Source organism: Perca fluviatilis, chromosome 21, assembly GCF_010015445.1.
Source record: "Perca fluviatilis chromosome 21, GENO_Pfluv_1.0, whole genome shotgun sequence".
Classification (NCBI taxonomy): Eukaryota; Metazoa; Chordata; class Actinopteri; order Perciformes; family Percidae; genus Perca; species Perca fluviatilis.
In genome coordinates, this window is record NC_053132.1 from 5,936,696 (window position 1) to 5,955,668 (window position 18,973).

An 18,973-nucleotide genomic window follows, 5' to 3' on the forward strand; every position below is an offset into this window, starting at 1 on the left:
TCAGTCTCTCGATGTGCAAAACTGATAGAGACATACCCCAAGCGACTTACAGCTGTAATCGCGCAGCAAAGGTGGCGCTACAAAGTATTAACTTAAGGGGCTGAATAATTTTGCACGCCCAATATTTCAGTTTTTTATTTGTTTAAAAGGTTTGAAATATCCAATAAATTTCGTTCCACTTCATGATTGTGTCCCACTTGTTGTTGATTCTTCACAAAAAATTACAGTTTTATATCTTTATGTTTGAGGCCTGAAATGTGGCAAAAGGTCGAAAAGTTCAAGGGGGCCGAATACTTTCGCAAGGCACTGTAATTAAGACTATCAGCTCCACACAACTCTCTCTGTGTTTCTCAGTGGGACTATGTTCAGAAGATTGTGGCGTCTGGCGACTTGAGAAGCTCGAGTGATGATAATGATCTTCTGAAGAGTCCATCATGTTTTTTTAATCCTCCGTGTCCTCCTTGGCTACTAGCAACTGCGTTGAGGAGGAGGGGTCGGGGCACGTGCGCGATCACGTAAGGCTTGTATCATGTGGACGCGCGGTCAGTTTTGTTGTCATAACTTAGAATTCCTCATGGGGGCGACAGAAACTACACACTAAAGCTTTAAACATGGTTATTGTTGTGAATTAAATCAAAACTACTTGGTTAGGTTTAGAAAAAGACTGTGGTTTGGGTTCAAATAAGTATATTTGATACGAAATTGAAGTTACATATGTCTTAAATTAACGTAACGTACTTGATGTTGGTACATGACCAAGTCAGTGTCTACTTTTGGTTTCACACAGGACACAAACAGCGGCCCATTACAACCTTCTCCGTACGCAGACTTCTCGGACTTTGGCTCGAAACATATTCGTGATACGCCAAAGACAAACGGAATCCGGGACAAGATACGTTTCCCTCGAAACATAAATGAAATACAATTTAGTTGTACAGTAAAGGCAGGTAGTTTTTAGGAAGCCTTTACACTTCTGAGGCACTTCACCGACCCAAAGCTGGAACAAAGCCTTTAAAACATCCGGCTGGCTAACACTGGCACATTTACAGAAATGTTAATTAATGTGTGTTGTCGTTTATAAATAACAAAAAACATGCAAAAATGCACATGTAAAATTCCCAAAAACCACGTGTTGTATGTAAATATATCATCTGAAATGTTGTTCTTCATGTGATGAATTCACGTGTGGTGTAAAAGTTCTTATCTTATTTACCCCTGAAGTGTTTGGAAGGAGGGGGTCACATGCTTGAGATCAGACCACATGTCCAGTTTTCATCCACTCACATCTTCTTCTTTTTTTTCAAACTGTATCCCACTTGGAGAGGGGCCCTGTTTGTGCCTTTAAACATGCGATTGCCCACCCCTGTCTTATGCACATTCGCTCCTTGCAGCACCTCCCCATACCCCGCGCTAACTACTCCACACTGACTCAGCATGTATGTGAAAGGCAGAGGGAAGGGAAGGGAAGGGGGCAGGGCTGTAGGTGATGTGAGCCTGCTAACTGGCTGAGTGGGAGCGTTGCAGGCGAGGAGGGAGGCTGTGCCGGTCAGACAGGTCTGCACTGCTCTGCTGGAGAGAAAGAAGGAAGAAGGAATAAAGAAAGGATGAGAAAAAAGATAAACCATGTGGGAGGTGTAAATACTGTACGGGGGAAGCAGCTGTGAGAGGAGGAGAGGTGAGTGTGAGATTGAGAAGAAGATTGTGTGTGTGTGTGTGTGTCTACAGTACAAATAGCTGTGAGTGTCTCTGGTTTTCTGCTGCCAGATCAGGGTAAACAGGATCAACAACAGCTGAGGTGGCTGATGGGAGTTTGCACCACGATCCAGATGATCCAGATGTCATGTTGTCAGACTTATGAACCCAGTGACTAATGGGCAGAAGAAAGTGGGACTCTTTTTAAGTGTATTGGTGTGTGTGTGTGTGTGTGTGTGTGTGTGTGTGAATGAGAGATTGTGTGTGAAAATGAGGGACTGCACATTTTTGTATAATCAATCCATGTGAGCATGTCAGTACATGCAGTGCCACTGGTGTGTTTAAGACGGGTCGCTTGTGATCAACAGTTAGCTCTACACTCGGGCTGGGTGATAATTAGTATCATTATTGAGCTTCAGCAAATATATGAAGGGAGGATCTGATTCGTGATTGATATTTGCCGATATTTAAACTTTTTTTTAATAACCGTATATATATTTATATATTTTTCCCATACATTCTCTGGTTCCATCTTTTCAAAGTTGAGGATTTGGTCCTATTTTTTTTGTAAATTGTATGTCTTTGGGTTTTGAACTATTGGTGAGACAAAACAAGGACACCACAAATCATTTCCATTTTATATACTATTTTATATCAACATTGCTAGGTTGGCTCAACGCCTCTCCCTTAGCATGGCTTTGTCGGACAACTCTAATTCAAGTGTATGGTGACGCTCCACCATTTAGTTATAAATGTTAGCTCACACCAGTTACTGAAACAGAAGACTTGTCATGGCAATGTTACCTTCGAACAGATGTAGGTGTTCTTATTGATGGTGCTGATGTAGAGCTCAGTCTTCTGCACAGTTTCATCTTCAGGCTTTGGAAATTAAATAAATACCATATCATCGACATGATCAGGACGCCAAGTGTCATTGTTACATATCATCATGACATGTAGTTTGTAACATTTAGCGCTAATGTTGTGCAGGCACTCGAGTGGTGAGATGATGGAGGTTTTTGTTTTGTTTTACCCATAACCGATAAAGTTAATTATTAAAAAGTGTGTTACTTTAGCATCGCTACAACTCTGTAAGCGGTCTGCAAAACTTGCAAACAAACTGTTATCATGGTAAAACTCCAGGAAGCTATTCTTGTTTTTATTAGATTTTTTTGACTGTGTATTATGTTTACAGTTTCAGCTTTATTACATACTTGCTTAAAGCATTTAAACACACGTTTTTGTTCATTTTGACTAAAAGATTTTCATTTTTAGTGTGAAAGCATACCGGTTCCAAAGATGCCTTTTCGGTTTCATTAACTATTAATAATATTATGTATGTTGTTTATGGTCTCATTTATATTATTTATTGATTATTATATAGTGCACTAATATTGTAGGTGGTGGTTTGAGCTGAAGTGATAACATATTTGTTTGCTCCATCTGTTCACCTGTTTTTTTTGGGGGCTTGGACAGAGAGGGGGTGAGCCTGGGAGAGACACACTTTCTGTTGACCGCAACACTTATTTCGACTCACAAAGTAACTTTACATTTGGTAACTGCAGTGCTAGTTGTATTTTACGTGTGGAGAAATAAATCATTGCGATACAATCTCGTGCGCATCACAGTGTGTTTATGCATCTCTCAGTGTTAGGTCCCTCGCGGCAGCACTTTGGTGGACTGCTTACAGCCGCAACAATCGGTATTGATATCGGCCCTGAAAACCAGTATCAGTCGACCCCTAGCTGAAGTATTGAAGATGTTATTAAAAAAACATTGTGGTTCTAATAATGTTCTACTCAGACATGATGATAAATTGCTAGTGGTCTTGTTTGTTGGTCTCAGCGCTCTTTGGCTTTGATTTATCTAGACTGGCGTCTATTATCTCTGGTACTGTGTTAGCGGGCTGCATCAGCGTCCCTGGGCTGCTGCCCTCTCTCAAGTTGTGTACATTGACCCGTTTAGTACGACACGAGATGATAGGCTGAGCAAGGTCCCCTGCTGGGATTTGCTTTGAAATGTGAGTCACTTTTATTTGGATGGTGAAGATGTTGCAGGTTGGGAATCACAAACTGGAAATATAGATATATTGCAAGAAAATGTTTTATTGCTGGTTTTCCTAGTCTAGATCAACAGAAGTACATTTCCAGGGTAAAGACCCCTCCGCTTCCGCTCTCTGTGTGTTGCCGTTCTCCAAATCCCTTCGCTTCGGGAAACGATAACAAAATTAAATCTAGCGAACTACATGCTGAAAATGACAAGTTTTGAAGAAAATTTGGATGGTGCAACAAGGCAGGCCTGCTCGGTTCTTTCAGGGAATGATTGTAAAGATTTACAAAGAATATGTTTACAGTGTTTCCTCTCTAACTGGGACGTTTTGGGACCGATTGGTGGGATTGCTGTGGATGAAGTACACAAGGCGATCCACTAGTAAGAGCAAATGACGTTAAACCATGTATCCGACTAATTTAAATAGCTCACGTTACTGCATTGTGTAAACAGTTAACTACATTAATCCAAACAAGTTCATTTAGCCTACTATTTAAATTTATAAGTGATCTTTTTTCAAAAAGCCTGTCGTATAAGAAAAAAGATCTTTGTTCCAACTTCCAAGTGGCCTATAGCCTACGTTAGTCATGAATAAATTATGTTAAGAAATGTATAAATGACTCATTCTTGACAAAAGGCAAAAGAGCTGTGTGCGTGCGCACATTTGAATAATGTCGTTGTCAGTCCTCAAGACAGCGGCAGTCTCTTTTTTTCTTTCTCTCCCTTTTCCGGCGAGTGGCACGCTCGCGGCGTGAATAGCGTGTCCCCGTTATTCTCCGCCATGCACTCTAACAATCACTGCTGAAAAAAGCTGTCAATCCAAATGTACTTGTCGGGCTCGGGCCGAATCCTGTCGGGCTCGGGCCTTGTTTGTGGAGTCTATGAAGACTCTTTAATCCTGCACGTGGCAGCTCAGAGACGAGTGCAACCAGGAAAGACATCAATTTACTTAAAAAGAGTGACACAGTGCTCAGTAGTGAGAGTGAGGCTGCATGTTATCTTTCCATCTCCAGGTGCATTCATGCAGAAATTACAGTGGGGTTTGTATGCTGCATGTTAGCTTTTTGTCGGTAAATCAAAAATAAAAAAAAATGTTCCTACGGGAATGCCAGGTAGTAAGCGGAGGAGTTGTAGAGGCAGCAAGGTCACGGCCAATGTGGTGTCTCTCCCTTCTTTTCTCCACCAGTGAGCCTCTCCGCATCATTCTTCTCACACACTTTTCTGTGCCTCTGCATGAGTCAGAGGACCCGTCTCTTTTGTCTGAATGTGTCTTTGAAGGCAGCAAAAGGAGACAGCCTTATGTCAAACGCAAACAAAACTCATCTCTCTAAAGACAGCTCTGACACTCGCCTCTTTAATTCCTCTTCATCCTCCTCATCCTGTAGCCACCGCTTGGTTAATTACGATTCAGTGCGAGTGGAAGGAAGTTCGTCGAGCTCGAGCCGTGTATGTTGGGTGTGACAGTGAGCCCTGCTGCCTTTTCTTGGGAATTCGCATGAGTAAGCAGCTGTGCCAAATACAGTGTGATGTAACCTAATATTATGTAGAGAAATCAATAGCCATGAGCGGATGATGAGGGGTTGGATGTTGCACTGCGAACGTCCCTCGTCACCCATTAACTTCATACAAGCCCTGTTAATCCTCCAGGGCTTTAATGTGTTGCTACCTTAAACTGTCACATTGCTGGAATCATAGCTGCTAGTGCACAGCGCCAGCAACAAGCAGAGCTGAGAGCTAATATTAGCACGAGCCCCCACCACCACCAACACAACCTGCAGCCCATCACGGAGCTAATATTAGAGCTGCACATGCTGCCTGGGGTTTCATTACCTGTGCGATTTGACTCGTAAACGCCCGACTAGAGACCCGATGGAGTTTATCCGTGTGTGTGCGTGCGTGTGTGTCCTTGTGTTGTGTTGTGAGCATCGTGTCCCAGAAGGACAACAAGAGGATGAGTCATCATTATCCAGCAGCTGTGGCTTCTTGTGTTTAGGTTGGGTGTGTCAGGTGGTGCTGCTTAAACCTGGTGTTGTCCTTCAGTTTACAGCTCTGCCATCAAGTCTGTCTTTGTTTTTTTAACCCATGTGCATCCATGGAAGCTAAGAAGAGACATAACTATTTGAATTTTAACAGCTGCTGAATACATAATATTGAAGTATTTTACTTTGGCAACATGTATGTGAATTTAGGTTGTTCTGAATTCACCTCTTTTTTTTTCTTAACATAATTTTTTGGGCATTTTTAGGCCTTTATTTTCACAGGACAGATGAAGACATGAAAGGGGAGAGAGAGGCCTTGACCAACTGCCACTTTTCTCGTTTGAAAGCCATGATGTCTCTCTCTCTCTCATGGGTGGGCCAAATTCTCTGGGCGGGCAAAGCAGAGAAAGGGGAGGTAACCTTGCTCCTTATGACCTCATAAGGAGAAGATTCCTGATTGGCCCATCTGAGCTTTCATTTTCTCAAAGTCAGAGCAGGATACCCAGGGCTCGGTTTACACCTATCACCATTTCTAGCCACTGGGGGACCATAGGCAGGCTGGGGGAACTCACATTAATGTTAAAAAGTGAAATTTTCATGCCATGGGACCTTTAAATGGAGTTATGTGGGAAAAGGTGATTCAGGTGAACTGGTCCTTTAAACAGTTGCATTATCTGACTGCAGAGGATGAGGGTTGTGTTTCTGTGTGTTTCTAACACGGACCTTCCTGTAACTCTACACCGCCATCCCTCTGGCCGTCTGCCAGCACAGCCCTCTCCTTCACATCTGTGACTCCCTCATCTTCTCTCTCTCTCTCTCTCTCTCTCTCTCTCTCTCTCTCTCTCTCTCTCTCTCTCTCTCTCTCTCTCTTTGTGTTTCCTGCTCTCCATCCATCTCTCCTGTGCTCTTTCTTTCACCCGTCTTTATCGCTCTTGCTCCCATCAACATCGGTCTCAGATGATGAATTGACGGATCAAATGAAGTTCAGGCCCATCAGCTCTTTTCAACAATCGATAGCAGCCGACATCGTCCTGCAAACTTCCTCTGCAGATGACAAATCATACCTAATGATAATCCCTGTGGATCTATCCCCTTGAGCTGCTCTGTCACATTCATGGTGTAGCCAACAGGCTGTCCATGTGAAGCTCAAAACATTATTTACAGTATGTCCGTCGGCACGCGGCCATTTTCTTATCGATTTTAGTTCACAATAAAAACATCAAAACAACAGAAAAATCAATGCAGGGTTGTCGGGCAAAAAAACAGCTGCAAAAACTTTTGCTGCAATGCAACGCGCTGCATTGGTAAAACAAATACAAGCACACATTTGCGGTCAACAAGTCCTCCAAACCATACGACAATATAGGTCGTTTATTCCTACCCTCTGATACGACACACAGGAGCGTTTTCCGTAGTCACGGTTTTTAACACGTCGTTAACGTTGTGAAACGCTGACGACGTTCGCTAACGGGTTATGTTTAGGCACCAAAACTACTTACCGTATTTTCCGGACTATAGTCGCATCAGTCAAAAAATGCGTCATGAAGAGGAAAATAACATATATAAGTCGCACCGGACTATAAGTCGCATTTATTTAGAATAATTTTTTTTTTTTCATCTGTCGACTACACAATAGCACACAGAACAACAGGCTGAATACAGTAGGTGTCCGGTATGTTAACGTGACAGTTATTGAACTATGCAATAGCACCCAGAACAACTACCTACCAGGGCGTGGAGCATGGATGTATTAAAAGGCGTGGAGACGTTGACAAGCCCCTCCCGACTCGTTCCTCCAGCTCTGGCCGTCTTGCTTTCAGCCCGCGATTAGTCGATTAGCTTTCTTTGTTTTCTTCATTGCAGTAAGAGTCACCTTTTCGCCAGTCTCCCCCACAAGTTTCTCCCTCATTTCAAACATTCTTTCTGCTGTTTTCGGCTGCATATTTTACTACTTGTAGTTTGTTATCTCTTTTCTTTCTCAGTTGTCTTTAGCAGCAGCATTCTAGTTGTCACATGTAAAAACATGTTAAATTATATATATTTTGATATATAAGTCGCACCTGACTATAAGTCGCAGGACCAGCCAAAGTAGGAAAAAAAGTGCGACTTATAGTCCGGAAAATACGGTAGTTAAGTTAAGAAAAAGATTGTGGTTTGGTTTAAAATCAGACATGACTTCACTTTCGGTTACCCACGTGACGTAGTTGTTTGTTATGTCTGTCATGTTTGTCCTGTCAAAAAAAAACTCTCGGTTTACTTTTATTTTAAAAATGGGACATGAACCCCTGGGTCTCCTGGGTGAAAGTCCTGTGTTTGGCTCTCTTAACCGTCGGGTATACCGGAGCGCGTGCATGGGCCGTCGTAGTTAGCGTGCGCGCGCTACGAGAATGCACGGAGAAGTTTATGCTTAACGCATTGTACGCTGCAGTATTCTCCCAAACACCAGAGGGCATACAAACTAAATAATGTGTGAATAAACAAGAGCTAGAAGAGACCGGAAGTTAAGGAAAGCAGGCTGCCTGGCAGCGTATTTACAAATCCTACTATGGCCACGCCAAGACCCGCCCTTCAATAGCATTCACACACTACTATTGGCCAGGCGTCCATGCTTACGCAAGGTAACGTAGCCCCATTTGTTCAGGTCCTATCCCCTGACCAATCGGCTATCCTAACCTTAACCACTCAAGGTCAATGCCTAACCCAACCAATCGAGCTGCTTCGTAGAGAGTGGCCATAGTAGGATTCGTACATACGCTGCCTGTCAACAGTAGTAAACACATCCATGTTAAACACAGACGTACCGTGAAACATTACAATTATCTACTGTAATCGGTAACGTGACTGTTGTTTATCTCCAAATCGAAATGACTGGAAAACTGTTAAGAACACTCTTAGCTGTTTTTTTAGCTTTGACAAAACGATCTCTCCTGTTTTTGCACACGCTCCAGCAAAATGTTTCTTCTTCTCCCAGTGTGGTGTCTCTCTGAACACATGTTTAAGGCTGTTTGACTTCCTGTGGTCTGTACATAGAGAATAACACAGATGTTTGTACAGACGAACCTGCTCTTCCCAGCCGACTGTGTTGAACTGAAAGCGCAGCACGCAGTGGGCGCGTAGTTACAAAAAAATTAGAGGCCACGACCATAAATTAAGCTTTATACTCTGTCACCTTACTTCCTGCTATGCTCCCGTCATAACTGCTACAGCCTCTAGGGGGCGTCACCACTATTGACGTAAATATGAATTGTGATTGGTGCTTGAACAAATGACCTATGTTGGCGTTTGGGGGAGGACAGACTATTCTTGGTAGAGGACTTTGTAATGTGAATGTATATTTCTACCGTTTACCTCTGAGTAAAATACAGACTTCACTTATCCTGTACGAATGTGCCGCACGAAAAACGTAGTGGGGGTAAAACACATGAGGTCCCCCTGGTAATATTGGGGTCAGCCCTATGTTCCCACAGCCCAGTGGTCCCACAGCCCTATGTTCCCACATTTCTAAGATTTTAATTAAAATTAGGCCCTATGTTCCCACATTTCTAAGATTTTAATTAAAATTAGGACCTATGTTCCCACATTTCTAAGACATTTTCAAAATGAGGTCTTGTGTTCCTACATTTCCTTTCAAGGGTTAGGGTTGGGTTAGGGTGGGTTAGGCGAACATAGGGCCTAATTTTGAAAAAAATCTTAGAAATGTGGGAACTGTGGGAACATAGGGCCTAATTTTGAAAAAAATCTTTAAAATGTGGGAACATAGGGCCTAATTTTGAAAAAAATGTGGGAACATAGGGCTGTGGGAACATAGACACGCTAATATTAATCCTGTGAGAATAGGGTGGACGAAAGGGCCAAACCAGAGAGAAAACGGTGTGTTTGCAGTGTGGAAGTACTTTTCTTCTGGTAGTGACAAAGATGACAAATCTACTAATCAGCCAAGCGGCTTCATCACTAAACCATCTCTGTCACGTTAATGATGCAGCGGAGGAGCCACGTCGTCTTCCTCACACCTTGTTAGACAATGGGGCCTCGTGAAGCCACCAACAACTGGACAAAGGCCTTTCTTTGTGAATAGCTGTGGGAACACTAGCTCCGAGGTGTGAAAACGACAGAAAGGTAGGAGTGTGAGAAAGGGAGAGGCGCTAAAAGTTGAAGAAAAAGAAAAAAAGGAAACATTTTAACTTTATTTTTCAACAGTGAAGAGAAAATAAAAGTTAATCAGATCAGTTGAAACAGTGAAACCTACGTTGCTGTGACTCCATGCAGAGAGGCCGGGTAAATTAATTTAAGAATTTGTGATGGGATTGAGTTTGGTCTCTTTGAAGACGAGGGCAGAAACATCAGTTGGGGTCAGGGAGGGAAAGTGGCTCGCCTCCAGTGCCAACTCTCTCACAAGTTCTCTTTGTTCTGTCAACTTCCATTTTCAATGCACACGTTCTCTCCCACTGCTACCATACGGCAACTCCAATCTGTCGCTGCTGGCAGCAGTCTGAAGTTCACCATCCTCCTCTGAGTTCTGTTGTCTGAGGCTTTATTGGCGTGGAAAGTTGTTCTGCATGAGCGCTAAACAGAACGGTGACAATTGGACAGAATTCAGCTCAGTTGAGTTGAGTGAATGCCAAAAGATTTAGCTCAACAAAGAAGAAAAAGAGGCTCCAGCACAGGATTTAAATAGAATAATAAAGACATGTCTGTGATAAGAGTTTGGTAGCCTGGAAATCCAGACCCAAATCTGAAAGATTAAGGGTCTGGCACTGAGTAATGACAATGGCCCAACTCGAGGGGCGGCACCAAGCATGCATTTGAAAATCTCACTGCACACAATTGGATTACACGGGGTGACGTATCCAGAGCCCCATACGCTTAGCTACCAGCGGAGCTAACTGGTAGATTAAACTCTTAGCTACCAGCAGAGCTAACTGGTAGATTAAACTCTTAGCTACCAGCGGAGCTAACTGGTAGATTAAACTCTTAGCTACCAGCAGAGCTAACTGGTAGATTAAACTCTTAGCTACCAGCGGAGCTAACTGGTAGATTAAACTCTTAGCTACCAGAGGAGCTAACTGGTAGATTAAATTCTTAGCTACCAGAGGAGCTAACTGGTAGATTAAATTCTTAGCTACCAGAGGAGCTAACTGGTAGATTAAACTCTTAGCTACCAGAGGAGCTAACTGGTCGATTAAAATCTTAGCTACCAGAGGAGCTAACTGGTAGATTAAACTCTTAGCTACCAGAGGAGCTAACTGGTAGATTAAACTCTTAGCTACCAGCGGAGCTAACTGGTAGATTAAACTCTTAGCTACCAGAGGAGCTAACTAGTAGATTAAACTCTTTGGTAGATGGTAGATGGTAGGCCGAGTCTAACTCGTTCATTATAGCGGCCAAAGCCGTTTCAAACAACCGGTGTTCATCCGTAGTCATCTTGCAGTGTTTACTGATGACTTTGGCGTCACAGCGCTGTCGTCATCTGTTTAGCTCGCCTCTGGCCCGCCTATATCAGATACACCAATGTGATTGGTGCAGCTCGGCTACCAGCGCATAGTTAATGAGCATCGTTACTGAATGCCAGACTGACTCGCTGAGCAAATTCTAATTGTGCTCTCGCGAGAGTAAGAGTTTGATGCACGATGTGTTTGACCTGCATCTGATGTTTGACTCGTTTTCAGATCCTTTACTTTGACTTAAGCATGGACGTGCACATTATTATCATGTTGGTTTGTCCACACCCAGGCTTTTTCCTTATATATATATATATATATATATATATATATATATATATATATATATATATATATATATGTCCAGGCCAGGGCGGGTTCAATATCTGGATCAATATCATTAAGATGTCTTCTTCATCATCTCACTGTGAATGGATGTTTAGAGGAGGCTCAATGTGTAGATGTCTTTCTTCATAAAAATGAATAAGTGAATAAGGCCTCCACTGCCTTCTGTTGCATTTCAGTTGCGTGGCGGCTGCGTGGCGTTTTCTATGTCTTTGCACACCAGAAACGTCTGACGCGGCGCTGCTGCTAGCCTTGTCTGGACACATGGATGTTTCCCATTGATAAAATGAAATACCATGTTAAACATAAATATATACTGATTTGATTACAGTAAAGACAATGTCGGCAGTATTTACGGCAAAATAGGCTACAGAATATTTCGTTCTAGATTGACAGGTGCAATATTTGGAAATTGATAATTATTTATTATTATTTTTTTAAATTACATTCATATCTGCATTTATGTCAAAACCTAGAGACTTTCAAACATCAAATGTATTTGTGTCAAAATGACATATAAACATATCAGACGCGGCTCAAGATGTATAAAAATGAGAAAGGTCTTTGGCAATTGGACACCCATCGTGACCTCATCATATTTTAAAGGGAAGGAAAGGAAATGAGGAGCTGGAGGTGAACGGGGCGGAAGAGGGTCGCGATGATTCACGCTGAAATGAGAGCTGACAGCAACCGAGAGGAGAACATTTAAATGTTGACAGCAATCGGGCGCCTGGGTAGCTCACCAGGTAGAGCGCGCGCCCACATACAGAGGCTCAGTCCTTGATGCAGAGGCCGTGGGTTGGCTTCCGACCTGCGGCCCTTTGCTGCATGTCATTTCCCCTCTTTCTCCCCTTTCAAAGCCCTGTCAAAAATAAAATAAAAATGTCAAAAAAAAGAAATGGATAAATATGTTTTTTATATTATTTTTGGGTATTTTAGGCCTTTATTTTTTAAAGGAAAGCTTTAGACATGAAAGGGGAGAGAGAGGGGATAACATGCAGCAAAGGGCCGCAGGTCAGAGTCAAACCCACGGCCACTGCGTCGAAGCGTAAACCTCTATATGTGGGCGCACGCGCTACCAGGTGAGCTACCTAGGCACCCAAAAAAAGAATAATTTAAATAATAAAAAAATATTGACAACAACAATGTGATTGGCTGATAGAGGTTGCGGCTAAATCTGGTTGGTTTAACTTTAAAGAATTAACACCCCTAATCAGTTGATGGGGGGGGGGAAGAGAGAGAGGGTAGAAAACGAGTGAGTAACATAAGATAAAGTCTTCCTGACTGAACTTGCCTTGAACTGACAACTAGAAGTCCTTTCAGGAGGTGTGTCTTAAGTACACTGAGGCACAGTCATTCAATACATTAACCTGATTTGTACTTAGTCAATGTATATCTAATTCAGTCCAACAAGTCTGTGTTCACAGTAACAACAGCAGCGCCTTTCTAATGCAAGGATTTGCTGTAATGAGGCAGATATCAGCTGGCCTTGAACAGTCTGTACATCCTTATCTGCGTGCGTTTGGAGGAGGTGTAAATGAAATGGCTGCAATAATCTCTGAAGTGTATACCATCGTTTCGCCTATTTTGAGGCACTCGCCCTCTTCTTCTGAAGCTTGGCTAGCTGTAGTGTTTTGCTCCTCTTTTGTTTTTGGCAGAGAGAGTGCTTTTACTCTGTTTGAATATAAATTATTAAAGTATTATTATTTATTGTCGTATGAATCAATTAGCACGTCAAATAGCTTCAGTTTGTGTTTGTTATTTATGGGACAATAAAGAACAGGAAACATTAAGGCTGGAAACACAATGTATTTTTTATCGTTGTCAACAAATAGATATAGCTGCTGCTGTAAATTATTTTTTTATATATATATATTTGCAGTAGTGGAATGTAACAAAGTACTGTACTTACTTCTTTCCATTTTCTCCTTCTTTCTACTTGTACTCTACTACATCTCTGAGGAAAATATTGTACTTTTTACTCCACTACATTTGTCTGACAGCGTTAGTTACTTCTCAGATGACAGTTTTTCATCCCCTTCCTGTCCAGTGAAAACCACGTATCTCCAGATGTGCTGATGTTGAATGTTTGTGATAAACTGAAGGATGAATGGTTCCTTTATGTGTTGAGAAAATTCTCCTACTTTTTAAGCTGAATAACATCTTTAAAAAGCTGTAGGTAGTAGGTAGGTAGAACCTGAATACTTCTTCCAAATGTATGAACAAGCTTGGGGCTGACAGGGAAGTTGGAAAGTATTAAAGTGCCCATATTGTGCTCATTTTCAGGTTCATAATTGTATTTAGAGGTTATATCAGAATAGGTTTACATGGTTTAATTTTCAGAAAACACCATATTTGTGTTGTACTGCACATTGCTGCAGCTCATCCTTCTGCAGCTCCTCTTTTCACCCTCTGTTTTAGCTACAAAGTGAGGCATCTCACTTCTGTTCCATCTTTGTTGGGAGTCGCACATGCGCAGTACCTAGGTAAGGACTACTAGCCAGTCAGAAGGAGAGTATGAGGGCGTGCCCTGACAGTAGCTAGGTAAGGACTACTAGCCAGTCAGAAGGAGAGTATGAGGGCGTGCCCTGACAGTAGCTAGGTAAGGACTACTAGCCAGTCAGAAGCAGAGTATGAGGGCGTGCCCTGACAGTACCTAGGTAAGGACTACTAGCCAGTCAGAAGCAGAGTATGAGGGCGTGCCCTGACAGTACCTAGGTAAGGACTACTAGCCAGTCAGAAGCAGAGTATGAGGGTGTGCCCTGACAGTAGCTAGGTAAGGACTACTAGCCAGTCAGGAGCAGAGTATGAGGGCATGCCATGCTAGCAGCTAGGCGAGCATTATAACGTGTGTTACAAAGTGACCATGTTTGTCTCTGAAGTAAAGGCTGGACTACAATAGAGCTGTTTGGAGCAGTTGGTGAACAGTGTTTTCTGTTGGAGATGGTAAGTCCCTTTGGGGGGGACTTTGGGCTTTTTCACTTTGTAAACCTATAACATGCACAAAAAAGATATATAACACAACAATGGAAAGGGAAAACGCCAAAAAGCATAATATGAGCACTTTAAGAGACAGACACATTGTTGGTTTAGGTCTTTTCATGGCATTTCTTGCCAATAAGAAGAAATAGCAGCCTTATCCTGTTAATGTTGGTATCTTTTCATTTACTGCACAATGAATGTAAATAAAGAAACTGGTGTCACCACTAACAAGTTAATGGAATGGAATATCGTAACGAGTGTGTGTGTCGTTGTGTGCGTAACGAGTGTCAATTGAGGGACTCCAAAGACAACAGATCCTCCTTTTTTATTTCTGTCATTCACAGGTATGAAGAATAGGGAGCTGTTGGAGGTGTCCCATGGGCATGTTTGTCCTCTGGCCGTCCAGCCTGTGTGTCTCTGCTCTGCACACAGACGCTCTGGGAGGGAGAAGAAAGACCGTCTAAAAATAAACTGACACGCACCACCAGCAGAAAAACAAACCGACAAATAGAAGAAGAGGACACAAAAGAGTTTCCCTTTCCCTTTTTTGTCTCTCTCTCTCTCTCTCTCTCTCTCTCTCTCTCTCTCTCTCTCTCTCTCTGCTCCATTTCTGCTTCTCTGTCCTCATTACGGCTTGAGAGGAGGTCATGTCCCAGTCTGGAAAAGTCCTTCATTTGTATGTGGAAGTGAGGTCTGCCCCAGATCAGAGCGGAGGGAAGGAAGAGATTGCTCAGGGGCATTCGGATTCGGTTCAGGACAGTCCAGCGGAGCTCCTGTCTCAGCTAGCGAGCCAGACGTGCGTCACCAAGGCCTCCGCAGCTCACCGCCTGCTTCAGGACTGCACACACAGCCAGTCTCCTTCCAGAAACAGCTTTCAGCTCCAGCAAGCCAGCAGCTCCCCGACAGTCACCAAGCTCCGGAGTACACCGTGTGATGGAGTGTCTGCCGTCCACTCTTCGCCAATGATGCCCTCTTCTGGAAAGGTCTCCGTCCCTCACACGCCTCCCAACTGCCGGAGGTTTACCAAAGAAGAGGTCAGCGATGGCACGCGGTCTGTGGTCACCTTCAGCTACATTGAGAAGTCCAATGTGAAGACCGTGGAGAGTCCACGCAACTCTGTGTGCGAGAGAGGGACCAGAGAGGAACGATCTACCCCCTCTTACTTTCGTAAAAGACTCAGCGACCCAGTTTGGTTCGGGAGTCCCGATTCATCGCGCAGCTCTAGTCCCAAGCTGACATTTCGATCTCCGGGAAGTCACCAGCAGACGTTCTCTCCCGGCCTTCGGCAGTCAGCTTTGGACCCCATCGGCAGGGCAGCTACCCAGAGGGCTGTGGAGGAGTTTGGCTCCCCTCTACTGAGAATTAAACTAGCCCACGCACTTGAGCAATCCTCATCTTCGCGCTTCAACCAACAGCCACGCTGTCAGTCCTGGGCTGGCTCTCCTGTTCAGCGTCAGAACATCAGCGCAAATCTCAAAGACTTCACAGATAGGAGCCAGGCTATTTGTGGGCTGCCTCGGAGCCCCGCGTCAGACCAGCTATCCTCCCAGTCCAGGCAGTCTCCTCACGCAAAGCCAGAGTCCTGTGTCGAGTCCCAGAGCCCTCTTCGCTGGTCAGCAGAGGCCAGAGCTGTGGCAGGAAGTCCAGCCACCAAAAGACATGTTCACAGGTCCTGCAACAGGAGCACTCCCACACAGGGAACAATCCTCCAACTTGGCAATAATGTAGTTGAGGGCTTGAACCAGTTAAGTGACAGTAAATCCTCCTCTCCGGCTCATAGCCCTGAAGTCGCCCGCAGGTTAGCAGAGGAGGCTACCAAACTATCTTCCATTCTCACAGAGGCCCGCAGGTCCTCATTGCACAACGCTTTAGGCGATCCCGCCGGAGACTTTCACAGTCCAGCTCCAAACGCACAACAGTCTAAGCAAACGCTTAAGATGAACATCCCTTTAAACGAGCAACACGCGCAAGCAACTGACAACACGGACTCCCACCAGCCTGAAACCCCCCGTACTAATTATCAAACCCACCAGGAGGACCGCGTTCAGAAGTCCCAGCATCAGAGCTCAACTTTAGCAGCCGCTCAGAGTTCCCCCGCCATTCCTTCACGTGTTTTCCGTCCGTCTCATCCTCCCACTGAGCTCAGCTCTCCCATGAGGGACCCCAGGCTATTCCAAGCGGAGCTCCGAGCCCCAGATACCCCCACCCTGCATCGCCGTCAGCTCCGGTACGCCAGAGACTCCTGGACCCCGGGCCTGGACAAGAGAGGAGACCTGAGCTGTTTCGAGAGAGGCGACTGCACTGAGCTTGCACGCAGGCTCTTTATCACTCAGAGTGTTGAGGAGGCGCCGGTCAGCTGGACATCCAGACAGCAGTGGGGGACGCAGGTGGAGAACAGCCCGAGGCCGAACCCTGAGGCTGGATTTAGGTCTGTTGATGACCAAACGCCTGAGCGTCAATCCAGTCAGCGTCGCCGGCCGCTCAGTCCCACAGCCCAGCAGAAACGAGCTGAGCAGAGGAGGAGAGAGATCCTGCTTCTGGGCCCGGTGGTGCTGGACTCTCCAGAGGAGGACGAGGGTGAGGAAGGCCAGGGCGATGATGAGATGGACGGGTACGAGGCGGAGCAGCAGAGGGTTCAAGAGCCTCCAGAGGCGGAGCACAACGGAGCGATGGGAGGGTCGTCCTCGCGGAGCTCCAGTGGCGTGACGGGCAGCTTGGGGGACAGAGACTGTGTGTCCCCCGAGTCCAGTCAGTCCAGTCACCAGAGCAACGAGACCGGGGCCGCCACCTCAGGAATACAGGTGGGCTCTGTATGGGTGAACTGTTGATACTTATAACTGCTTTTTTTTTAAATTATATATAATTTAGAGACTTTAGAGTTAAAGGAATAGTTTGAAATTCTGGGAAATATTCAAATTCACTTTGTTGTCAAGAGCTCGATGAGAAAATTGTACAACTCTCATGTGTGTGCTGTAAGTGTGGAGCTGGAGCCATGTGGCTGTAAGCTTAGCTTAGCATAAAGACTGGAAGTAGGAGGAAACAGCTAGCGCTCTCCAAATTCAAAAATCTATCAACCAACACCACAAAATCCCACTAATGGTGAAACACTTTGTATATTTTTTTTATTTAATCCCCATACAAACAGACCTGTAAAACAGACTATTTTATTATGGGGAGTTACTTTCTGGAACTATTTCTTCACAAATTTATATTATATATCAGATATTTTATCAGAAATCAAGAAAATGTTGCATGTAACTCCCCCTAAAGCCACAAATTGTTGTTTTCACATTTCTGTTTGAGTGGAGATCAGACAAATGAGATATAGCGTGTCAATTAAGCTTAAAAGATGTTGGTTGATGTGTTTTATAACTCTCTAGTCTCTAGTCTTTATGCTAAGCTGACTAACTGACTCTTGCTTCATATTCACAAACATTACAGTGTTATCGATCTCATCTGACTCTAGACAAGAACAAACGAATTTCCCAAATGTAGTGCCATTCCTTTAATGCTGCACTGCAGAGCTAGCCTAATAAGTATGCCGCTGTGTGTGTGTGTGTGTGTGTGTGTGTGTGTGTGTGTGTGTGTGTGTGTGTGTGTGTGTGTGTGTGTGTCTTTCAGACGGACAGTGGCTGTGCAGTGCCCGTACCCTCGCTCCATTGTCAGAGGATCGCTCGTGCCAAGTGGGAGTTTTTATTCGGGACCCCTGCGGAGGAGGCTGCAAGCAGGGGGGAGAAACGTGAGAGCTTTCATCTAGTTACTGCACATCATGTTATACCAGTTTTCTTTTTATATATATATATATAAGCTATGTATCTCAGATCAACACAAACAGAGAGAGAGAAAGAAGATCAGACTGAAGCTGCAGAAACTTCACCTTCATCAACCTGCAGAGAAACTTAGAAAAGAAGAAGAAAGGTTAAAGGTCATAAAGGCATCTCTTATTGTGAAAAGTCTTAAATGAGCTCAAAAAAAATCATAAGAACGGGCTGATCGGAGCCTGATTCAGAGGAGGAAATCAGGCAGACCTAGACAAAAGTTCTCCAAGTGAATCTTGAGTGCCTTTGTAGCAGAATGGTTAAAGTGAATGCCATGTAACCACAATGTTCTGGGTTCGATGCCAGCTGGGGGCTTTTGTTTTATGCCATGCTGTGTTCCTGTTGAAATGGGTCGAAAATCTCAACCGGAACGCCCCCTGAAGTTGGATTTCACACTCTGATATTTTGGAGACGCGCACCAGCCCTAGTCTGGCGTTGCCAGACCTTACTCCACATCGCTGTAGAGTAAGGCAAATCTGGGTTGTTTGCATTTCTTTAAACCAATCACAATCGTCTTCGGCGGCGCTAAGCTCCGGACGCAGCGACGGTGGCTCTGCAATATAGTCTCGGGAAGGAACTTGTTTTACAAAAGAAAACCTCACAAACAATATTAAATGAAGTTAGCTGTTCACACAATACAGTAATGTGAGCTATTTAAATTAGCTGGATA

The 18,973-nt window shown here is 44.1% G+C and overlaps 1 protein-coding gene across 3 annotated transcripts in view; it reads left to right on the forward strand.

Annotated features, from left to right (window-relative positions):
- Positions 1-18,973, forward strand: part of LOC120551191 (PH and SEC7 domain-containing protein 1-like) — a 95,826-nt gene that overhangs the window by 13,355 nt on the left and 63,498 nt on the right. For 2 of the 3 annotated variants that reach the window (XM_039788415.1, XM_039788417.1), the window contains exons 2-3: positions 14,830-17,286; positions 18,107-18,224. In XM_039788415.1, the coding sequence (XP_039644349.1) occupies positions 15,133-17,286; positions 18,107-18,224 (2,272 nt within the window). In that variant the 5' untranslated portion in view covers positions 14,830-15,132. Of the gene's footprint in view, positions 1-1,494; positions 1,676-14,829; positions 17,287-18,106; positions 18,225-18,973 lie in introns of those variants that run through there. The other variant, XM_039788416.1, reaches the window with a different exon arrangement.